The following is a 26,156-nucleotide window of genomic DNA, read 5'->3' as shown; positions in this document are numbered from 1 at the left end:
TACTCTGGCCGCGGCCATAGAAAGCTCTTGAAAGTTATAGATAAATAAATATAAAATATTGAAATGGAAACATTAAATACATTTTAATTTATTCAATCATCTCAATAAGTATGTATTAGTACAATTTAGTTTTATATTCAACATCAACACAAATCAACATGATAGAATATTTCTCTTTTGTCTAATCGATGTTACTACCCTGGGATTGCAACCGACGCTGACTGCATTGTATTGGTCCAACGGCGCTCTTAGTAGTGTAATTATTTGTTGTAAATTAGAACTGAGTGTCAGACTCATTTCTTCTAAAACGTTTCCAAAATATTCTGAAATGAAAAAAAAAAATGCTTGAATACATATGAATTGCTTATACAGGAGAGAGTGGGGTATGACGGCCACTATGGTTCAAATTAACAGTTTTACTCCATACAGTGCAATAGGTTTCAAGCAGGCCCCGGTTGGTTGGCAATTTAGGGGAAACTAGTGCAGTGTTCGGAAAATCATTCTCAAACCTCAGTCATTGAGCACTCCTGGGTGAATAAATTTTGCGCGAGCGAATTTGCAAACAAATCTCATGCTTGAGATTCACATGCATTTTCACACGCTCACGCTCACAATATCTAAAATTATTCAACTTGGCTACTTGTCTGTACCCACTGATAGGCAGAATCTACGATACAAAACAGCTACCGTAAGGGGTAAGGGGTGTAAACTTGCAAGTGATCACTATTCTCAACAAAGTGCTTTCAGTATATCGCCGATAGCAAGCAGATTTGTGGAAAGTTTTCAAGCCGCTTTTGTGAACCCGATCGCTCGGCAAAAGACCAAATATTTACGATGCAGCAGATCCTCCAAAAGTACCGCGAATATTAAGTCCTTATCCCGATCAGAGAATGAAAACAAAATGAAAATTAAATTTGATATTTTGATATAAGCGTTCGTGATAACATATTTTGCCTACCGTGTCGAGTTAACAGTAACCATAACAAAAATGAGATCTAAATCGTCGAGTTAACAGTAATCATAACAAAAATGAGATCTAAATGGTGTATGAAAGGTATTAAAAAGATAACAAATCATGTTTTTTAATAACAAATCCATGTATGCGTTTTGATATTAGTAATTTCGTTAATAATAAACAAAATAAGTAATCAATATGTTATTATAACTATGGTAGGAAAACAAAAAAAATAAATAAAAAAAACTTAATTAGTTATTATTTTGATATCATGATATCAAATTTAGTAATCTGAATGTTTTGAAATCTATTGATTGATATCAAGATTCAAAATCAAAAAAAGTTGCCAATAAAGTGCGAATGGTGCCTTATTAAAGTACAGGACTGGAAATAATCATCTGATGGTACAAATTACAAGAAAGTAAATAATGAACCGCTTTTGTCATAATAGACAAATAACAAAAGTTAAAATATGACGAACGATTGAAGTTTATTAGAACCAATAGCATTGAAATAGACAATGTGAAGTTTTTAAATTTAGAGTATCGTTTTCATGACAAATTCTAGTGGAATTATCTTCTATATAGGACACACGAATCATGTAAAAATTAGTCTACGATGACTCTTATATTATTAAGAATGATCAGTTCTTTCGCATCGAACAAATTTTAACAGCCATGAATGACGATATTTATTTTGTTGGGAGAGAACTGATACTTAATGAGATTTATGACAACATGTTTAAATATGAGCTAAGAAATCGACTAAGCCTACGAAAGTTAAATTACAATATTCGACAATGTATAAATATAAGTATTACAGACGAACAGGACGAAATCGATTTTATATCGATTTGTAAATTCAATTCGCAGGTAGATCAATATCAATAAATGGTGTAAAACAACACTGTTAAAATCATAATTGTCTTTGTGATGTCCATACAGAAAACAGCAAGCATCCTGATTGACTTGTAAGAAGAAAAAATAAAAATAAATGTAGATTTATAGTGATAAATGTGCATATATATCAAATTTTGTTTAAATTATATGTTTAGAAATACTGCACATATCAATGGTTGCTACTCCGTGATTGATCAGAATCAGTGAATGGGGCTGGGAGTGACCGTCCATTCTCATTGTACAAGTTTCAGTGACTCTATATTTTGTAGATCAATAACGTCGCCGGCCACGTCCTTGCAATCAGGTGGGAGTAGGGAAGGAATATTAGAGTGACCTTTGTTGTTTGTGAGCCGTGTTTACCTCTGCACCCCAACAAAAGACACAGGAAAGAAGATTTTGTTAGTAAGTTGGGTTGGGTTCGTTGGATCAGGATTCACCTTGATAAGTGATGCGACCATGGTTTTAAATGAATCAGTGTTATCATGCATTATACTTGGATTTGCCCGAAGCCAAAACCAAATGGTGTATCATTGGGCCTTATTACAGGTGTCACTACACGGTGATAAGCAAGTGATACTCAGAATGGGAATCACTTCACCGTGACGACAAGTGACAACTTTTCACCGTGATGTGACATCCGTAATAAGCCCCATTATAATATAATTCTGAAGACGTTCCATCATCGAAATGCTGAAAATAAACTTAGAGCATGAGCATGAGCAAAATTGATCGCCCGCGACTGCCAACAGCAAAGAGCTGAAAACCAATTCAAACAAATCAAATCAACAGACAAAACCAGGGTGAAAGCTGTAAGAGTGAATCATTACAGTATAAATCTAATGATGTTCCGCCATCAAAGTGCTGGAAGAAAACTCAAATAATTTAAATCAATAGATCCAGTCTGAATGAAGGCTGCAAAAAGAGAATAATATTACAGCAATGACCCCATTTTGTCAGCTAGCAAAGTATGTGTAACTTAAACATTCATCTTGAAGGAGGAAGGTATGAAATTACAATTATGTGGAATTATTGAAAAATAACAGTCTGATGCGCGGAGAGGTTGACAGGATCGGGTCATAACTGTAATGTGAATATTAGGAAGATTTATCATCATCAATTTATTCTTGAATTAACCTGGAAGAATGCTTTTGAATAATTGTTATGCAGATAAATTAAATTGATAAACTAAATGGTTCAAACAACAACTCCAGCCTGTAGAAAAGCTGAAAATAGGGAATCTTTACAATGTGGATCCCCCACGGTCTTCTACTCAGTAAGCAAAAGCGGCAGCCACCAGGCTAGTCGAGCTGCTCAATTTAAATATTGGGACCTTATTTTGTGAAGTTCATAAGAATACCGATTGAAACACAATGTAAAAAATAAAAGTTAAGAGTCTCATCCGAATCAAATGATTCCAAACGATACGCATTCATAGAAATTAAGTTTAAATAGACAAAAGTAGAAAAAAGGAACAATCTCACCAAATCAGTCCAACTGAATCCCTTGCAAGCAGCTATGTCACGCTTGGTGTAGTAGCTCCGATCATAGACCCGCCCTACGGGGATCAATCCTCGGGTCGAATGTAGTCGATTGCTCCATGACGCGAACACGAAGCGACCGCTCACAAAATCATACAACGCGTAAACAAACTGAAATCAAAAACTATCACTCGCGACGCCACAAATTTCTGTACCGGGAGCACAAGCGAAGAAAAAACAAACAACGCAGATAGCGACATCTCTTCTGATGCCTGCAAACATGATGCATCACGTTTTCTTTTTCTATTCCAAAACTTCTCGGAAAGCGAGAAAACCACCAATCACACACGTATAACCGTCCGGGAGGCAGAGTGCCAGCGCTTATCTGGCAAAATCAGCGAACGCACGCACAAAACAGAAACAAACACAACCGTATCGAAAGAGGTTCGAAGCTGAACTCAAAATATGTTATCAACATGATTTCAAAAACAAAATTAGATATCATTTTGATAGTATTTTGATATCCAACTTTGCTCGGATATTCATTGATTTGAAGGCCGTTTACGATATTATTGACCGTGAAGAGCTATGGAAGATTATAGACAAGAACGGTGTTTCCTGGAAAGTGATCAGGCTGATTAAGGCTACGATGGATGGTGTACACTGTACTGTGCTACAGTGAAGATATCGAATGCGTTATCGGACTCGTTTGAAACACTCATGGCAGTAAGCTCCAACTCGGATTAACTTTTAATCCCGTCCCTGTTTGGATGATCTACAAAGTGTTTGCTTAGAAATTAAGAATCGTGTTGATTAACTCTGATTTCAACATCAAAGCAGCCGGACAGTCTTGATCGGGATTTAATCCGAGGATAATACCAGTTGGAGCTTACCACCATCAAAGGATTTCGACAAGCCGAGTCTTTTCTGGCTCTTCTTCAACGTGCGGGATTAAATATGTGGGGCAAGATTTTCAATAAATCCAGTCACTTTATTTGCTTCGCTGACGACGTGGACGGAAGAACGTTCGGAACAGTGGCAGATCCAGGCAGTACACCAGGCTGAAACATGAAACTGAAAAGGTTGTTCTAACTACGTACGAGCTCCAAGACCTTGAAGGCCCAAACGCAATGTGGACGGAAGCAGAACGGAAACGGAAAGTTTTACAGCTGTCCCAAAAGACATCAAGATGCCTAACCGAAGTCGATTTGGTTCTAACTAGTTTTCAACCTGACAAGAAGGCTTACTCTGATCGGGCTTTTCCGCTGCCACTGCCGTTCCGCTTCCGCTGTCATTGCGCTTGGGCCTTAACTGCCTTTTTTAGTTGTCCCATTCATTAAAACAGCAAGCGGAGAAAAACGCTGTTGAAAAAAAAAATCTTAATGGGCTCTTATGGATGGGACAAAATAGTTTCGGTATTTTTTTCGACATTTTTTGAACAAAGTAGGAATTTTTTCGTGGGCATTGTAAAGTGATGGTACTTGACAATCGGTTCCAATGTATTGAACTGTATAACTCATTTTCGACAAAAAATGCTAATGGGACTGTTATGCCGCACAGGGCAGTTGAGTTCTAGTAAAATTCGCCCCCATACTAAATGTACTATGTTCAAAACGAGACCGGTAAGGAACAGCTGAATGTTCGGTAAAACTTTGACCTTCATTTTAAAGGCTATTGAATTTGAAAATAATTTCAAAACATGTTCAACCTTGTTTAAATAATCAAATCTTGTCATTTTAGTGGAGATTTAGTTTCAACGTAGCTGAAAAGCAATTGAATTGAATTGCATAAATTTTACCGAACAGTTCAGCTGTTCAGATTTCGGTAAAAATTACCAAAGTCGGCGATAATTTCTAAGTGTGTAGATCTAAAGGGTGATACGGTCAAAATTTGGTCAAGGGAAAACGCGTGTAAATCGGTGAAATCGTTTATTTAAAAAAAATCAAATTAAATTTCTTTTTCAAGTTCAATTAGTATAAAATTCAGGAAAAATATTCAGTTAGGCTTCCGCTTTTCCAAATCCGAATTGCCGGGCCTTACGCTTGACCCCTGCCATCAGATTTTGTACAGCCACCTTGTCCACCTTCTTCGCCGCAGAAAGCCAGTTTGCCTTGAACTGCTGCTCGCCCTTAGCAGTTTTTTTGGTCTTCTTTAGGTTCCGCTTGACAATAGCCCAGTATTTCTCAATTGGGCGGAGCTCTGGCGTGTTGGGAGGGTTCTTGTCCTTGGGAACCACCTGCACGTTGTTGGCGGCGTACCACTCCATGGTCTTTTTACCGTAATGGCAAGATGCCAAATCCGGCCAAAACAGTACGGAACAACCGTGTTTCTTCAGGAAAGGCAGCAGACGTTTATTCAAACACTCTTTCACGTAAATTTCTTGGTTGACAGTCCCGGAAGCTATGAAAATGCTGCTTTTCAAGCCACAGGTACAGATGGCTTGCCAAACCAGATATTTCTTTGCGAACTTCGACAGTTTCATGTGCTTGAAAACATCTGCTACCTTTCCCCTTCCTTTTGCCGTATAAAACTCCTGTCCCGGAAGCTGCTTGTAGTCGGCTTTGACGTAGGTTTCGTCGTCCATTACCACGCAGTCAAACTTCGTCAGCATCGTCGTGTACAGCCTCCGGGATCGCGCTTTGGTCGTCGTATTTTGTTTATCATCGCGATTTGGAGTCACTACCTTCTTGTAAGTCGATAGTCCGGCTCGTTTTTTGGCTCGATGCACGGTTGTAGACGATACACCCAGCTTATTTGCGGCATCTCGGAGAGAGAGGTTAGGGTTTCGCTTGAAACTACCGGCAACTCTCTTTGTCGTCTCAGCGGCTTCCGGTTTTCGATTTCCCCCCGATCCAGACTTCCTGGCTGTCGACAAACGTTCCCCAAACACTTTAATTACATTTGTAACGGTTGATTTGGCAACTTTTAGCGATTTTGCCAACTTTGCGTGCGAGTAGCTCGGATTTTCGCGATGCGCGAGCAAAATTTTGATACGCTGCTCTTCTTGCTTGGACGGCATTTTGACAACTGAAGAGTGAATTCCAAAATCAAAATAGGAGCAACATTCTACACACACACACCTTCAAAATGAGGGGTGTTCAGGTTTTTTAAATGCAAAATTGAAAGAAATACGTCAAGTTGATATTGACCAAATTTTGACCGTATCACCCTTTATCTTTGGCGGAGTATATGAAAACAGCTTAGGGAGAAGAATAAACCACGAGCTGGCGCAAGTTTATGACGAACCCAGTATGTACCCATCAGTAACGCTGGCAGATGACCTTCGTGGCGCGTTACTGGTATAAGATCTACCACCTAATCTAAAAAAGGAAAAAAATAGTTATCTGATTCCTAATCTTATATTCGTTGTTCTCTAGTTTGAAGTGGTTGAGGCTAGGGTCCTGATACATGGTCAATATCGGTGTCATTTCTTGATTTTGCGCACCTCTTGAGGGTGCTCAACTCTTCGAAGGGTTTAAATAGCAGACTTGTGATGAAAACAAGAATGACAACTGCATCAAAACCGAATACTTTATCATTTTTCAATAGTGATGGAGTAACACGACATGCACTAAATTAAGGACACGGGATATACTACAATAGATCAAAGTACTGGGGTACCGGACAACAATCCCGCAAAAATGATGTTTGCCTCGAATCTGGCCGGTACATGACGCAAAGAAGCGCAGTGAGCTAGGTTGTTAGACCAAGTAAACCAAATTTAGTAAGAGTAAGACGCTCGAAAGTATTGGAAATGTTTCTTTCTTTGTTAAATTATTTGAATAAGCTAATATGGCGCTGATATCTGACATATTCGTAGAAGGAAATACCTACTATTTTGGTTACCAATATACTCCAAACTTACTTTTGTACAACATTATAATACAATACAAACAAATTATAACGAAAGCAAATAGTATGTTGGGCTTCATTAAGAGGTTCAGCTATAATTTTCTAGACCCATACACTATTAAATTATTATATATTACATACTTAAGACCGTACATTGCCGTACACGAGGAACGCATATAATCAGTCCAAAAACAATTCCTTTTACATATGCCTTTCGCAAATTGAATTGGACCGCAGTTCCAATCATATGAAGCACGCTGCATGCTCATCAACTTACAAACACTCAAAGAACGCCGCGAATTTGCAATGCTTTTCTTCATCAAAGACAATATTTCACATGGCATAGAATCATCAGAAATACTTTCACAATTAAACTTCTACACACCCTGTCGACATCTAAGAACACGAAAATTATTCTCAGAAAAATCACACAGAACAAATTACGCAAAAAATGACCCCTTCAATCGAATGATGCGACAGTATAATCTACACTGTGAAGTCATTAGCATCACTATGTCAAAAGAAGAAATTAAAACCCGACTAAAACATAATAGAAATAATGCATAGTAGGTATGTAAGTAAAACAGTGTTCGCGCACGGGGCAAACGGTGATTTTGCCGTTGCCGATAGTCTGTAAGTTAAATTTTTATAATTTATTTTGGTGTGATTGGAAGAAAAATATTTGAATTATTTTGCCACAGTTTTCCGAGTGAAGTAGTTTTAAAGCCTGAGAGAGACATATTTTGTTACGAAGCTACTTGAAGATAGATTAGTAGATTCATGCCAATAAAAGAGTGCCTGATCTAAAACTCCCGATCATACTTGGCATGCATGTTCGACACCGGATACAATCAACAGAAAATCATGAAATGATGGGTTCAGAGATAAATTAAAAATAATGTCTGCATTTGTGTTAACCAGGTAGACAAGATTAGCGGCACCGGTGGTGTAGTGGTAGGCGTGATTGCCTCTCATCCCAGCAGGCCTGGGTTCGAACCCAGTCGACGCCGCCCGGATGTTCTGAGGCATAACATCTCTGATCACGCTTTCCTTCGGAAGTAAAGCCGTTGTTCCCCGGTTCATGAGTTGATGGGTCGATAGGTAGGGTCCAGGTGTGGGAGCTTGCCTCCCTGGCGTCGGTAGCATTGGTGCTCAGCACGGAAAACAAGGTCGTCGGAAAACAAATCAAGAAAAAAAAAGTTACACAAGATTAGTCAGGATTGTACGACTTTTACCCGAAAACCAGTCCCCCGAAAACACTTTCCCCGAAATACGATTCCCCGAATGAACCAGTTCCCCCGAAAATAACGTTTCCCCGAAAGAACTAGTTCCCCGAAAGATACAATTTACACTGTACGATTTATTTAAATATGATCCTAGGGTTTGTTATCTACATGAAATTGTGAAAAATATCTCTGCTGAATATTGATAAACAGTACAAAGTTGTTCAACATCCTAGATAAAGTTTGTGGTTATGACTTATTAAGACTAGGCCTTCGTTAAAAGCTTGCGTTCATATTTGTTTGACCAGTGTGTAAAGTGTACAAACAAAGTGATTCCTATGATTCCTAATTTCATAATGAAGACTTCGCTAGAAAACTTTGTAAAATATACCGCAAAACTGAATTTTCGTTAGAGCCTTTATTCACGTTTCAAGACGTATGCGGACCAGCATATTCATGGCCAAAATACATTAAAAAAATAATCGCGTCCGATACATTTACATACCGTGAGCGTGTGAAACTCACACCTTTTTTTCTATGTTAATAGAGATTGCTGACGTTTATCGTACGCACACTACGTCACGTATACGTATACGCAAAATGTTTTCATCGGGAAAAAAAAACTTCATAGAGGAAAATTTTCCCGATGAAAACAAATCACTGACACAATCATACTTTAGCAATCTCTATGGCCTTCGAGATCCTGTAGAATGGTTAAAATTTATTATTGGCGTTAAAGGTATTGCATTCCGGCGATATGATAGGGAAATAGTGTCTTTGTACAATTATTATTCCAATGAAATTGTGCAAATTTTCGTATTGTATGTCTCATAAGCAATATGAGTTTTTAAACGAAGATGTTAAACGGTAAGAAACACAAAATGAGCATATCAGGAAATAAAATATGTTGCTAATATATGAATACGTCTTTTCATTAATCGTGAACGAAATAAAGAAATGGTTTATCACATTGATATCTGATTGTAATGAGAATAAAGTCCGAGCTTTGATATAAAGAAGGGAAAATTGTGTCAGTTTTGTAAAATCTTTGGCTGGTTAACAACTTGTATCGAACAATACCGCAGTACACATATCAATGTGTGTCGAATTAAAAACAATAGTTTGACTTTCGTTAAAACTACACTGACCATAATCGCATATCAGTCCCATATGGATAGGAAATCAAGCAAAGATGGGACTGATATGCGATTATGGGTAGTACATGTAGACGTCAAACACTCCTGAAATCGGTGTATGGTGTTTTCTTCGTGCTCCATACAATTTTGGATTCGACCTATACTGCCACTGGAAGCATAATTGTACCATGTGTATATGGAACTCCATAGCACATGGGACAATTATATTTCCACCGGCAGTAAAAGGAGTCGCCAAGTGACTATAGTACATATGTATGTCATGGAGACGCATGATATCTTTTATTTATTAGTATGGATTTTTTTAACGTTCGTACCTATCCAACACACATACATTGTATGCAATTAGCTCCATACCAAATTATACGTTAAAGAACAAACTAAGACAAAAAGAAGGAAAAATTCTTGCAACAAACAAAATTTTTCTTTCTTTGTATCACAGATCGTTCTTTAACATTTTGAAGAATAATTTTTTCCTTCTTTTTATCTTAGTTTGTTCTTTACACGCTCACTTGAAAGTTCTCATTAATGAATAAAAAAGACCCATTTTGAAGAAAAGTGGCTTAACTCATATATGATAAAATATAAGTCGAGTATTAGTACAAGAGAAGGAAGTCAAGCGCTCTTGCAGACGGGACAAGCGAGCGTGGGTGAACTACCTGGCCGACGAAGGGGAGAAAGCCGCAAACACTGGCGATATACGCCTCCTCTACAATATCTCACGACGCCTGAGTGGAGCAAGGATGAACCCGAGGATGCCAGTGAAGGACACGACTGGACAATTGCTTACCGACCCCACTGACCAGCTGAAACGCTGGTTTGAGCACTTCGAACAACTTCTTCAAGTTTCGACGGCCAACCAGCCATCAACATCTCGGCATGATCCGCCTAGGGTGCGGCGCATCACTCGCGTCAATTCCGAGGCCCCATCACTGCAGGAGATTGAAGCAGCTATCCGAAGCATGAAATCCAACAAGGCTCCAGGGGTCGATCGCATATCAGCAGAGATGCTCAAAGCTGACCCCATGCTATCCGCACAAATGTTGCATCAACTATTCTGTAATATCTGGGACACCGCGACTTTTCCGGCCGACTGGATGCAGGGCATCTTAGTGAAGGTCCCAAAGAAGGGGGATCTGACTGTGTGCGACAATTGGCGAGGCATCATGTTACTGTGTATTGTTCTCAAAGTTCTGTGCAAAGTTATCCTGAATCGGATACAGGAGAAGATCGACGCGACTCTCCGACGGCAGCAGGCAGGATTCCGTGCCGGAAGATCTTGTGTGGACCATATTGTCACGCTTCGCATCATCCTGGAGCAGGTCAATGAATTCCAAGAGTCCCTTTATTTGGTATTCATTGACTACGAAAAAGCTTTCGACCGTCTCAATCACGAGAATCTGTGGGGCGCCCTGAGACGCAAGGGAGTCCCGGATAAAATCATCGAAGCGCAGTATGAGGCTTTCACGTGCAGAGTTCTGCATAACGGAGCCTTGTCCGACCCTATCCGGGTAGTCGCTGGTGTGAGACAAGGATGTATACTATCACCGCTACTGTTTCTCATGGCAATCGACGAGATCATGGTAGGTGCAATTGACCGTGTACCGAACCGTGGGCTGCTTTGGCAGCCTATCACCATGGATCATCTCAACGACTTCGATTTGGCTGATGATGTTGCTCTACTAGCACAACGGCGCTCTGATATGCAAAGTAAGCTCAATGACCTAGCCGAACGCTCCTCTGCGGCGGGTCTCACCATCAACGTCAACAAGACCAAATCGTTGGATATCAACACGGGCAACCTTTCCAACTTTACGGTAGCGGGGCAAGCAGTGGAGAAGGTCGAAAGTTTCCAATATCTTGGCAGCCAAATAGCGTCGGACGGCGGGACCAAGAGCGACATAGGTGCACGAATCAAGAAGTCTAGGGCTGCCTTTGCGAGTTTACGAAACGTATGGAGATCCAACCAGATAAGTCAACGCACCAAAATCCGAATTTTCAACTCGAACGTGAAATCTGTGTTGTTATACGCCAGCGAGACGTGGTGTGTATCAGCGGAGGACACTTAAAAGCTGCAGGTCTTCATCAACCGATGCCTGCGGTATATAATTCGTGCCTGGTGGCCTCACAACTGGATCTCGAATGCCGAGCTCCATCGTCGATGTCATCAGAAGCCGATAGCAACAGAAATTCGAGAGCGAAAGTGGAAGTGGGTCGGCCACACACTTCAACGGGGCAGAAACGAAATCTGCAAGCAAGTGCTGGATTGGAATCCAGCAGGACATCGCAGCAGAGGCAGAGGCTTTGTTGAAAACACTCGAGGGCAACAATAGAACGTTCATTACCATCATCCTCACATCAGTAGATCATCGTCATCAGCCACACTCCGTGCGCTTGTGTGGAGAGTTAAGAAACAAACGGTTATCTTCCGTTCTCCGTAACCTGATTAATCTCCATACAGCGTTGATTAACTTTTCTGACACCTTTTTGTTATTTTCCTGAAAAAGTTTCATTTTTTTTTCTTTTCTTTTTCACTTCGGTTTTTTTTTTTTGCAATCTGATCAATCTCCTTATAGTGTTGATTAACTTTTCTGACACCTTTTTGTTTTTTCCTGAAAAAGTTTTTTTTTTTTTTTACTTTTTTTTCACTTTTTGTTTTTTTGCAGTCTGATTAATCTCCCTATAGTGTTGATTAACTTTCCTGGCACATTTTTTTTTGCTTTGTTGGATTAAGTATTATTTTTACCGTTATATTTTCTGGATAAGTTTATTTTTTCCTATATATATTTTTTTTATTATTATTATTTTATTTTTTATTTTTTTTTGTTTTCCTTACGCATATTTTTTTTTTCTTGTTTATGTCGAAATCTGTTGCGGAGATACTTAAGACCCCGCAATGGATGAAACAAATGATGGCGGGGGTATTTCGCTAGCAGATATCTCCGATGATGAGTCTGTTGAATCTCCATAATTCGAAAATCTGCTTCTCACTGAAGAGAAAATGGATACCTCAGGGGACTCTACTTCGGACCCCAAAACGAGCACTGGAGCTTACCCAAAGGTGATGTCTAAACAACAGCCTCCTGCACCCCCTGCCCCCCCTTCTCCACCATCGCCCCCTCGTCCACCTGTTCCCCCTACTCCAACCGTTCCCTTAAAAATTTCTGCGACCCCCCGCCATAAAGCTTACCCAAGCGGCTCAAAAGGTCCGTGGGTTGTTTTTTCCGGCCCAAACAAAAACCTTTGAATATTTCTCGGATTTCGAAGGATCTGACAAAACATTTTTCGGCCGTAACCGATATATTTAAGGTGACGCCAAACAAACTGAGCGTTACCGTTGATGACCTGAAACAGGCAAACCGAATTGTTACCTATGAGCTTTTTACGATGGAATATCGAGTCTACATCCCCAGTTGCGACGTAGAAATCGAAGGAGTGGTCACCGAAGCGAGTCTAACTTGCGAAGATTTCCTTCATGCCGAATCCTTCGGTATTTTTAAAAACCGTGCCCTTCCGAAAGTGAAGATTCTGGACTGCATCCAAATGCAATCAGTGTCTCTAATTGGCACGAAAAAAACGTACTCTCTGTCAGACTCGTTCCGTGTGACCTTTTCAGGATCGGCGCTACCTGACTACGTCGTAATTGGGAAGGTTCGACTGCCTGTACGCTTGTTTGTACCGCGGGTAATGAACTGCTCAAAATGCAAGCAACTTGGTCACACCGCTGACTTCAGCTCCAACAAACCGAGCTGCGATCAATGCGGCGAGCTGCATGCAGATGGTCCTTGCCGGGCTACCCCAAAATGTGTTTACTGCAAGGATACTCTGCATGCTTTGGTTGATTGCCCGAAGTACAAACAGCAGGGAGAAAAACTTAAGCGGTCTTTGCAAGCTCGCTCCAAGAGGTCACTTGCAGAACTCTTAAAAAACACCGCTTCATCTTCCCAAACCACCCCAAAAACCAAAAACACATACTCCATTTTGCCAGATGATGATCAGGGCTCTGACTCAGAGGTTGGTGAAGGTAGTCCCTTTGTCTTTAAAGGCAACACAAGAAAGCGATTTAAATAAAACGTCACTCAAAATCCGCGTAAGACCTCTCGTATGGACTCCCAACCTACCTTGACAAATTTAAGAGGTAGCGGAAATGTACCGAAACCCCCACCACCGGGATTTAAATCTTGTAATTTTAACAAGGACTTTCCGCCACTTCCGGGATCATCTAAAACCCCAGATATCCCAGTTTTTCAGCCAGAAAAACAGCTGAATAATCAGCAAGAACATGATGCCATGTTCACGTTTTCTGGAATTGTGGAGAGCATCTTCAATATATTCAACGTCTCTGACTCAACTCGGAACATTATTAATTTAGTGCTTCCATTCGTGAAAACTCTTTTGAAGCAACTAGCTTCTAGGTGGTCCTTCCTTGCATCGATCATATCCTTTGATGGATAATTTTCCGAATGAGGTCGGGGATATGATCTCTGTTCTTCAGTGGAACTGTAGAAGTCTTATACCGAAACTTGACACATTCAATTTTTTAGTTCACAACTCACTTTGTGATGCATTTGCTCTTTGTGAAACATGGCTTTCTTCAGACACCGATCTCCCTTTCCACGATTTTAACATTATTCGCCTTGATCGAGCAGATTCGTATGGAGGGGTGCTTCTCGGGATTAATAAGCTCCATTCCTTTCATAGAATCGATCTGCCTTCCGTGACAGGCATTGAAGTTGTCGCATGTCAAGTAAATATTCGAGGTAAAAGCCTCAGTATTGCCTCAGTATATCTTCCTCCAAGAACTGCGATTTCTCGCCAAGGTCTCTCAGATATCTGCTCAGCTTTATCTGAGCCTCGGTTGATCTTAGGAGATTTTAACTCCAGCGGTACAGGCTGGGGGGAACTGTACGATGACAACCGCTCAACCCTGATATACGACCTTTGCGATAACTTCAATATGACAATTCTAAACACTGGGGAAGTAACACGAGTGGCCAAACCTCCAGCAAGAGAAAGTAGATTAGACCTCTCCCTCAGTTCGAGCTCACTATCGTTGGATTGCTCGTGGAAAGTAATTCAAGATCCCTACGGTAGTGACCACTTGCCAATCAAAATTTCTATTACCAATGGTTCATCTTCCACTCGCTCGGTTGACATCGCGTACGACCTCACGAAAAATATCGACTGGCAAAAATTTGCGGCCACGGTTCTCGGTGGTATTGAGTCGGTTGAGATACTCCCTCCGCTGGACGAGTACTCCTTTTTATCGCGACTTATCGTTGACTGCGCTCTTCAAGCACAGACGAAACGCGTTCCGGGTGGTTCCGTTCGCAAACGACCTCTCACTCCGTGGTGGGATAAGGATTGCACCGACGCAAACAGCGAGAAGTCCGCCGCGTTTAAACGCTTCCGCAAACACGGTAAGGTCGGGGACTTCGAGCGGTACACCGACCTCGAGAAAACTTTTAAGAGCTTGATTAAAGCCAAAAAACGCGGTTACTGGCGTCGGTTCGTCGATGGTTTGTCGCGAGAGACTCCCATGAGAACACTCTGGAATGTCGGCAGGAGAATGCGAAACGCGTCATCACCGGTCAACGAAGACAAGGAGTACTCAGACAGTTGGATATTCAGCTTCGCGCGGAAAGTATGCCCGGATTCGGTGTCGGTTCAAACCAACGTTCGTGATAGTCCGTCGGGTAGTAACGAAATAGATTCTCCGTTTTCGATGGTGGAATTCTCACTTGCTCTCCTCTCATGTAACAACTCAGCTCCAGGAATGGATAGAATCAAGTTCAACTTGCTCAAAAATCTCCCAGACGTCGCGAATAGACGCTTGTTGAACTTATTCAATCAATTTCTGGAGCACAACATTGTTCCGGATGATTGGAGGCAAGTAAGAGTTATCGCCATTCGAAAACCCGGTAAACCCGCGTCGGATTATAACTCGTACCGTCCCATCGCGATGCTGTCCTGTATACGGAAATTGTTGGAGAAAATGATTCTTTTTCGTCTAGACAAATGGGTCGAGTCGAATGGTTTACTTTCAGATACGCAATTTGGATTTCGGAGAGGCAAAGGAACGAGCGACTGTCTTGCGTTGCTTTCAACTGAAATTCAACTGGCCTATGCGCAAAAACAGCAAATGGGTTCAGTTTTCTTGGACATTAAGGGGGCTTTTGATTCTGTTTGTATCGATGTCCTTTCGGATAAACTCCACGATAGTGGGCTTTCACCAATTATAAACAACTATTTGAGCAACTTGTTGTCTGAGAAATATATGAGCTTTTCTCATGGAAACTCGACAACTTCACGAATTAGTTACATGGGTCTCCCCCAGGGCTCATGTTTAAGCCCCCTTCTTTATAATTTTTATGTTAAAGACATTGATGGTTGTCTTGATGAAAATTGCTCGCTAAGGCAGCTTGCAGATGACGGTGTTGTGTCCGTTATAGGGCCAAGTGCACCGGACCTGCAAGGACCATTGCAAGATACCTTAGACAATTTGTCTACTTGGGCTATGAAGCTGGGTATCGAATTCTCTCCGGAGAAAACTGAGTTGGTTGTTTTTTCTAGGAAGCATCATCCTGCACAGTTACAGCTTCAACTAAAGGGTAGAACAATCACTCAAAGTATATCTTTCAAGTATTTAGGTGTCTGGTTCGATTCCAAAAGCACGTGGGGAAAACATATTACGTATGTGAAACAAAAACGCCAACAAAGAATCAATTTTCTTCGTACAATTACTGGAACTTGGTGGGGAGCACACCCGGAAGATCTGATCAGGTTGTACCGAACAACCATCCTTTCGGTTTTAGAGTACGGCAGCTTTTGCTTCCAATCCGCAGCAAAAACACACATTCTTAAGCTGCAACGGATTCAATACCGTTGCCTTCGTATTGCGCTAGGCTGTATGCACTCGACTCATACGATGAGCCTCGAAGTACTCGCGGGTGTTCTCCCACTGACAGATCGTTTCGCTAAGCTGTCTTTCCGGTTTCTCATCCGTTGTGAAGTATTGAATCCTTTGGTAATAGAACACTTTGAGAAGCTGCTCGACCAAAATCCTCAAACAAGATTCATGAGTTTGTACTATGAGTACATGACGCTGGAGGTTGGTCCTTCTTCATTAATCTCCAATCGTGATTGCTTTCAAGCCTTCTATAGTTCCTCTGTAAATTTTGATCTGACCATGATGCAAGAAATTCATGGAATACCAGATCACCATCGGTCGATGGTTGTTCCCTCAATTTTTGCAATCAAGTACCACCATGTAAGTAACGATAAAAGATTTTTCACAGATGGGTCAACCATAAATGCTTCCACTGGATTTGGTGTATTTAATCAATTTCATAGCGCCTCCTATAAACTGCAGAAACCATGCTCCGTATACGTTGTGGAACTCGCAGCTATATTTTACGCAGTAGAGCGAATTGCCTCACTACCTTCTGACCATTATTTCATTTTTACGGATAGTCTTAGCTCATTGAAGGCTATTCGTTCAATGAGGCCGATGAAGCACTCCTCGTATTTCCTGCCTGAAATACGAACTAAACTGAGTGCTTTATCTAACTGCTCCTATACTATCACCTTAGCTTGGGTCCCATCTCATTGCTCAATTCCGGGTAATGAGAAAGCGGACTCATTGGCTAAGGAAGGCGATATTTTTGAGCGACAAATCGCCTTCAACGAATTTTTCTCCATTGCTCGCCAGCAAGTCCTCATCAGTTGGCAACAAAAATGGAATGATGGTGAATTGGGAAGATGGTTACATTCTATTCTCCCACAGGTGTCGAACAAACCATGGTTCAAAGGGTTGGATATGAGCCGCGACTTTATACGCGTTATATCAAGGTTTATGTCCAATCACTGCTCGTTAGACTCGCACTTCTATCGAATTGGGCTCTCAGGCAGCAATTTATGTGCGTGTGGCAGTGGTTATCACGATATCGAGCATGTTGTTTGGTCGTGTACCTTACACCGTGTTGCCAGATCTGAGTTATCCACATCCCTCAGGGCCCGAGGAAAACAACCCGCGATACCCGTTAGAGATGTCTTGGCGAGCCGAGACCTTGACTATTTGAATTTAATTTATGTGTTTTTAAAGCGGATAGATTTGAGGATTTAGAAGTTAGTGTCATCTTGTGTTCTCCCAAGTTGTTAGCTACCCATCGGTGTACCCCCATGTTTGTCTTTTTCATCAGAGTGTCGCCTAGTTCGAGATCAAGAGCACATTGCTCTCCAAACCTTGTGTTCACAATCCTTACCCTGCCATCCATTTGTTACAATTTGTTACCCCTAACCTCGAGATAGCCGCGAGTAATCGGCCCCCGCTTTACTAACGTTAGTTTTAAGTAATTTTGTTATCTAAACAATGAATATCGGCTCCGCAAAGCAACAGCAAATGAACCTGAAAAAATAAACGAATCATTAAAAAAAAAAAAAAAAAGGTCAAAAGCTCCTTAAATCGGATTACCTTTGACCTTCACATGTGGTTTTAACGAAAGTCAAACTATTGTCTTTATTCAACACACATTAATATGTGTACTATGGTATTGTTCGATACAAGTAGTTAACCAGGGAAGATTCGCAGATTAGATCAAATTGCACTGATACTTCAGAAGAAGTGATTTTACAGGGCTGTTACAAGATTTTCTAAATTTGATCCGCGAAATCCGCGACGTCAAATACTAATCCGCGACAAAAAAAAATTGTTTTCATTGCCTAAAAATAGCATTACTACTACATGGCATTTCAAGCTAATTGCTTATAGCATATTAGATTTTTGCCTTAGTGTTCTTTGAAGTACTTTCACATTTTAATTGAGAGCTTTCTATGCCTGTACCATCCTATGCCCAAGGAAGTAGAGAAATTTTACAACCCGAAACATTAATAGACTGGACGGGAATAGAACTCAGTCGCCTCCAGCATGGACTTGCTTTGTAGCTGCGCCTTTACCGACTGAGCTAAAGGAGTATCGTTTGTAACCTTTGAATAAAAAAAAGAATAACATTGTATCATCTTTAGTTATTTATGTATAGTATAAATTCTGAGTAATAGTAACATAATAAAACACCCTTACATTATGAGATTCTATTGAATAATACCGGCCTAGGTTTGATGAAACATTATTAAAAAAATTAATGCATTTTCATTTGAAATTCTTGCAGAGACGAATTTTGCTGTCCTAAATGTTGTAGTTAATTTGGCTCTAGTTTTCTCAATTTTTTACCGATTCAAACCAAACACCCTGCACATAATCGAGAAATTACCAAAGTTTTATAAGTCATGCTTGTTGGTCACGTCGCGGTTGTGTATTTATACGGATATTCCTTGGGTTCTGCCCAATGGTGAGACATTTTCATGATTTTTTTTTTTATTTCTAATATGAACCTAGCACTTTTTGTTATCAAATCATAACCGAATCGTATAAATGTGACTTTGTGGATCATGCACGACTCATTACTGTGTATACCGGAAATTATAGGTTTTCCAAATCGTCCAGGACATCAGTTGATTTGTTGTACTAGATCAACCAAGACTGCAATAATGTCTGTAGTATCGAAATATGTCCAATCAGATTCAAAGTGTCTATGTGGATCATGCATGATCTATTTCCGAGTAAACCAGATGTTCAAGGTTCTTTAAATCGTCCTGGAGTTCAGATAATTTGATGTACTAGATTAACCGAGATTGTGACAATGTCTTTAGTATCGAAAAATTTCCAGACAGATGCACAGTGTGTATGTGGATCATGCATGAACTATTGTCATGTATACCAGATGTTTTAAGTACTCCAAATCGTTCTGGACCTCATAGCCTAGCCTAGTTAGTAAAGGCACGGTATTACTAAGCCGTAGGCGGCGGGTTCGATTCCCGGTCCGGTCGAGGGAATCTTTCGGGCTGGAAATTTTCTCGACTTCCCTGGGAATAGAGTATAATTGTGTTTTTGCCACACAATATACAAATTCATGCATTGGTATTGGCATCGAAAGCTCTCGATTTATAACTTTGAGAGTGCATTTAGAACACTAAGTTGAGAGCATGCAATAAGCTAATATGCACTAATCAATAAGCTTGAAATGCGAATAAGAAGAAGAAGAAATCGTTCTGGAGTTCAGATGATTTATTCAACAAGATCAACCATGACTGGGATGAAGTCTGTAGTATCAAAATATGTCCAAACAGATTCATAGTGTCTATATGGATAATGTTTAATTATTATCTAATTAATTATTAGACTAGGATAATATCTGTAGTATCAAATATCGATTTGGAAATCCTAAAACATTTGGCATGATCCACATAGACACTGCAAATTTGTTTGGGCATATTTCGATACTACAGATATTTAATTAGTCTTGGATGATCAAGTAGAAAAATAATCTGATCTCCAGAATGATTTCAGAACCTATAATATCTTGTATACGTAGAAAAAGGTCGGGTGCAATCCACATAGAAACTTTGAATCTGTTTGGACATATTTCGATACTACAGACATTATTGGAGTCTAGGTTGATATAATAATTATTATTATTATATAACATTATGTTTTGGTATTAAATGAAATATGGTATATTTTTCGGGAAAAAGGTACATTCGGGGAACTGTTCCATTCGGGGAATTGTATTTCGGGGAAAAGTTACATTCGGGGAAATAACTTTCGGGGAAAGTGTTTTCGGGGAAAAGTCGTACAATCGTCAGGACATCGTATGATACCTTGGTTAGACAGTAAAACATAAAGATCTGAATCCATACCTCTCACGCCAAGGTCGAAGTACTTAATTATCTTAGAGATAATTCGTCCAACTCAAACGTAGGGGAAATCATCATCATCCTGAGTTAAAATCTAACCGGGATAAGTCACGAATGCTCCAAGACTATAATATAAAAAAGATCTGAACTCCAGGCATTTTAGAAAACCTAATAATCCAAACCAATGATATTATATTGCCCATTCTATCATTAAGTCGAATCATCGTTGTTGATTCTGCAGAACTTCAAGAACAGATATCCGGAATGATTTGGATAATCCAACAATTTTTTTAACAAGATTAATAATTTTAAATGATGCTATGAACTCGAAATGTTCATAAGTGCTCAAAATGCTTAACCTGTAAAATATCTCCAAGACAACTTGGAGAATGATAAATATATTGGTAACACATCTGTGTATCCCACAAAATGTTGTTTGGCTTATAGAACTTCAAGATATATATACTTTTAATACTGAGTTTCTCCTACTCAGGTCTCTTGTATTGATATATGTCGAAAAACGACATAACAAAACCACATTTAGGCTAATTTTTTGCAGGAGACTCTTTGATTTTATACGAATTCATGATTCCGTGAGATGCTGGAGTGTTGGAGATCTAGATCATCAACATATTAATGCAAATCTCATCTCATATATATTTTTTTATAAAATAGACGTATTTTAGAGCAACTCTGGAGCAATTCTGCTGAAAATATATATGATTATCTATAAACGGTTATTTTTAATCGCCTTTTTAGTTTAAGGCAGCGTTGATTTTTGGATTGGGGTTTTTATTTCTAAATAACCGAGAAAAAAAAACGGGAATTTAAAAATTGGATTTGAATGGACACCCTGCTAGGTAATGGTTTATGAATAGCCCCATACCACAAATTGAAAGAAAAAATACCTTTACGTTTGCCAGAATACCAAAAGAAACTTACCAATATCCGTGGCGAGCTGCTTAGCTCCCGATGCAGACAGACATAGTATTTCATCAATCTTCTCCTGGTACATAGCTGTTGTTTCCTCTACAATGAGGAATAACAACACATCGGCGCAAGCCTTCTCGCTTTTGTACTTTTCTTCGCAAAATTGCATTATACATTTGAGTGCCGGGGACGGAGATAGAAGCAATGGCTCTAAGTGTTGAGGAAGAGTCAGTAGATATTGTCCTATCTGCGTGATGTATTCTTGCGGAGCGTAACTGTAATCTGGTAAATTGTATTCCTTGCTGTGCTGTTTCATAGTAAATTCAACTTCTTTGAATTGTGTTTCGATGTAAATGAATATATGCTTCAGGACACTATCGTGAATTTCAACAGCTACTTTCTGTAAAGCGTTCAATTCCTTTACAAAAAGAACATTGCTCTCGCTAACTGTTTGTCTAGTTACGGCATCACGGACTTTTTCGTTGTTGCGAAGATATCGTAGGAGACACACGGTACTGTTGTTAGAATCGAGTTCCTTCGCATTCATGGAGGCATAGAGCTTCTTTTCGCATTGCTCTATTACTTGCATAAAATCGCCCAGGTATTGCAGCAAGTTGATATTCAACTGAAGCAAACTCCAATTTACTTCCTCAGATTGATTCAGAACCAGCTGTTTCTGCACGGTTGTGTATTTTCCAATATAAGTTATAACAAAGCTTCGGAAAATGTTGATTAGCTGAACTAAAGATTTGTTCTGAGTGATGTTAGTACATCGAATAATAGCATCAGTGAACCATTTCAAAATTTTAGAGTTGCAATTATCGAGAGTGCTAACATTTTCAGCTACACTTGTGCTGTTTAACTTCATTTCGTCCAGCATTTTATTTGAGTAGCTTCTCTCGAGGTTTGGATACTGTTCGACAAAAACATCAAAGTACATAAATATTGCTACAGACAGATCGTCTAATTTGTCCTTTGGTAGCTCAATCAATATATTTTCCAATGCATGCGCGAAGTGACAATCTCTATTAGCAATAGAGGCCAGATATTCAAATTTGTTGGGTGATTTTTTCAACTGGTTCATAACAAACGATTGCTTTGAGCTTTGTAGATTTTTCAAAGTATCCACTATTGTATCCAGAGGTTCCAAACTACTGTGGAATACTTGTTTGCACCATTTTTGTTGATTTTGAACAAAGTCCAATAGAGCATTATTAAACTCCAGCAGAACATTGGTATCGTAAGTGCCTTCGGCATCAGACAATTTTGACCATTTTTCGACTAGCGCATTCTTGTGCACAGTCCTATAGCATTGTTTCAGTTGAGGTGAACGATCTATTATTCTGAAGATTTCAACATACTTCAAGCATTGTGGAACATCTCCATGTTGAATATGTTGTATCACAGCTGGACTAGCGAGTGCTTCCAATCGATTGGTAAAATACTCAAACTGTAACGCGCGTTCTGTTTGACCTGGTAAACCAGTTTGAGCAGAAATGGAATTCTTCAAATCGATGAACTTAGTTTTCGATTCAAAAACATCGTTTCGCTCAAGTAAATCATCTAGTTCGGCGGTAAGTTTACCCCAGCCATCTGATTCTTTCATGCCATGTTTGGCTATGCTTATTTTTTGAAATGTCGATTCCAGCCGTTCCAATTTATGCATGTAGACACCGGTATCCCTATTAACATGGCTGATGTCGTTTTGAAGCTGACGCATTTTATCCGTTAGAGTGACGACCTCTGCTTGAGTAATCTTTAAGTCTTTTATAACGTGAGGCATGGTGATCATTAGTTGATGACTTGATTTTTCCAAAGAGTAATTCATTTGTTCAACATAAAGCTGCAGCCTGGATACCAAAGACGAAACCATCACCTGAAAAATATATGGTTTTGTAATGTTCGCAACACACAGATTATCTATCTATAACCCATTACATCTTTGTTTTCCACACTTCCATTGGATTTGAAATAATCGTTTGTCCATTGGACAACATCAAACGAGTCCTGAGAAAAACAAGTGAGGTCCTGGAAAGAAAAATAACGAAATTAACTACCGATAAAAATTTAGGTTTGATTGGAGTCCAGACTGAGCTTCTATACAACAGATCTGGTATTAAATGTAAAAGCTTACGGTAAATTACATTTTCGATTATTCATTGCAGGGGAATTTCTCATTAAATGTGATCAGAAGTCCAGTCAAAATATGTTCTGAGCCGGAAAGTATACTAATATCCTAAGCCCCAGAAAGTTAAGCAAAATTTTTGCTCAAAAAGCTTATCCACCAGATCTGGAATCAAATCTCCAGCAAGGTGTGATTATTGTGGTCCTTATTTTTCTGACTAGAAGATGCCTTAAGGTACATACAGTGCTGTTCGATATAATAGAAACGCATGACGATTTTCATACAAAATTGACAACTTTGACATGTTGTAACTTTGTTCTCTTTAGATCAATTGAGCGGCAACGTTCACCACAGAACTATAAATATGTTCAATTTAACGATTACAAAATACCAAATTTTTGGAAGCACCTGTCGGAAAATGATATACTAGGTACTAGGTAAAATTGTTCGAAATAATAGCTCATCTTGCACAGTACCCCTACATGTTCCGGTCTAAATTCTGTGTGTCGTATTGCATTCTGGCCACACGACCTCGGCTGGAATTGAACCCAGACAATGGGTGAGAAGCAGTCACGCGTACCACTACACCACCGGCGCCGGCTATACAGACTAAAATTGCTACTTCCTAGTTTGGCGAACGTTGAAACAAGCAAGTTGTAAACGGTCTATACATTGCATATTGATTAATCTAGCAGTGCTAATTACTAGGCGTATTCTTACCATTTTGTGCTAATAATTTGGGTTGCCCACAATATTTTGCACTGTTTAAAATATCACAGATTGAAAAATAAAGACCTTTACGTGGAAGTTGTCAAAAAACTATAAAAACAAAATCCATGTTAGTAAAACACGATGTCAATTATACAAGGTCTGGCCCAACCGGCTTATTGGTGTTAGTGAAATGTGGAAATGTCTAGTGGTGGTCGTATTTCATCGCAATGTTTATATCTTTTTACACGAAACAGCTGTTTACTGTGACGATGTCCAGGCGGGTTCGTATTGGTGCGATTTGCGTGTGTTAGTAAGATGAAATTTTTTGTTAGCTGTGAGAAATTTTTTGTTTGCTGTAAAACTGTCTTTCTAAAGTACACATAAACAACAAAACGAAAACAAATCCTATGCTACACGGTAACAGTTAAATACTCTTTTATGAGTAAAAGTTAACCCATTTTTAATAAAATTGGCTTTACTCATTAATGAGTAAATTATTTTAACAACAATGAGTTTCTGCTAACAGTAGCTAACAGTTACTACTTAATTGGCATAATAAATTACTCATTAATTAGTATTGCCACTTTTATTGACAATGGGTTCACTTTTACTCATAAATGGAGTAAGGTTCTTACCGTGCACATGACAGTATACGCTATTGTATGTAAAATTATATTATTAGTGTAGTGTTCGTGAGATCGAATGTGTGGTACCGTGACATCGGCATTCGGTTGCTCAGCAATGTTTACAACATTATGTGCTTCTAACACCAGTGTATACAGCGTTTGTTTACGTTAGGAACCAATTTCATACAAGCATTATCAGTAGGCTGATTTGACAGTACGTCCCCCCAGATTGGAACAGCTTTTTTCTAAAGCCCTCTAATTAAAGTATGGTCGACTGTCACCACAAACCGGAAAAAAGCTATTCCAATCGAGCAAAGCGGTGCATTTTGACGGTTCGATTGGAACAACTTTTGACAGACGTCCATACTTTTACTGTAGGGCTTTACTTTTCTCCGGTTTGTGGTGACAGTCGACCATATTTTAATTAGAGGACTTTATAGTACGTTCAAACGCTGTCCAGACTAAAGCCCTACAGTAAAAGTAAGGACGTTTGTCAAAAGTTATGTTCCAATCAAAATCAAGTCAAAATGCACCGCTTTGCTCGATTAGAACAGTTTTTTTCAGTTTTGTGGTGACAGTCGTCCATACTTTTACTGTAGGGCTTTAGTCCAGACTGGAGAGTTATAACAACAATCAATACGAAACTAACGATTTTAAATTGGCTCACCACTTTAGTAGCCTATTGGTCCCAAGCAAACGATTAACGTACCCTATTCTAGTTGAAATTCTATTACTACACTATGTTTGTTTTGATTCGCTATGAAAGTTTAACAGATAACATCAGGGGTGTGTGGATTCATGCAGAACATGCAGGGGTGAGTGAAATAGCTTGGGACTGCTTGGGACCGTTGTTCTGGTACTGAGTGAGCCAAAAATAATAATGATTTTCTTCGGGACCCAGTGGTCTTAGAGTTACCTCTATGGTTATAACATGTTATAACGGTTGTCAAATAATTGCAACACAGAAACCACCATCAAGATAGCGCTATAACATGTTATAACCAACCGGTGGAAACTAACGATTTAAAATTGGCTCACTACTTGACTAGCCTATTGGCATACACAGCAAAAAAAAATGTAATATCGATCAATGTAATCCAAGCTGATGTATGAAATAATGATGTAATAGCAAAAAGCAGATACAATATTACATCAATGGATGTAATTTTGTTCGCAAAATCGATGTACATCGTACAATGTTATATTACACAACCGATGGATTGACCTGGTTGCAGCAGTTTGGATGTAATATTCAACAACTTTTTTTTCTGTGTAGCCTATTGGCATACACAGCAAAAAAAAATGTAATATCGATCAATGTAATCCAAGCTGATGTATGAAATAATGATGTAATAGCAAAAAGCAGATACAATATTACATCAATGGATGTAATTTTGTTCGCAAAATCGATGTACATCGTACAATGTTATATTACACAACCGATGGATTGA

At 39.4% G+C, this 26,156-nt stretch overlaps 1 protein-coding gene across 1 annotated transcript; it reads right to left on the bottom strand.

The window, feature by feature from the left end:
- Positions 1 to 111: 111 nt before the first annotated feature.
- Positions 112 to 24,212, bottom strand: Cog7 (conserved oligomeric Golgi complex subunit 7). Its single transcript, XM_065233064.1, has 4 exons — positions 24,089 to 24,212; positions 23,182 to 23,271; positions 21,256 to 23,119; positions 112 to 323 (listed from the first exon to the last, which is right to left on the bottom strand). Exons 1-4 carry the CDS (start codon positions 24,089 to 24,091, stop codon positions 154 to 156), a joined length of 2,127 nt encoding a protein of 708 aa, XP_065089136.1. The 5' UTR covers positions 24,092 to 24,212; the 3' UTR covers positions 112 to 153.
- Between the last annotated feature and the right edge of the window lie 1,944 nt (positions 24,213 to 26,156).

The sequence above is a fragment of the Ochlerotatus camptorhynchus genome, unplaced genomic scaffold (assembly GCF_037179485.1).
Source record: "Ochlerotatus camptorhynchus isolate MF236.1 unplaced genomic scaffold, CSIRO-AGI_Acam_v1.1 ptg000388l, whole genome shotgun sequence".
Taxonomy (NCBI): Eukaryota; Metazoa; Arthropoda; class Insecta; order Diptera; family Culicidae; genus Ochlerotatus; species Ochlerotatus camptorhynchus.
Note: the sequence above shows the minus strand (reverse complement) of the source record. Positions and strands in the feature narration are given on the sequence as shown.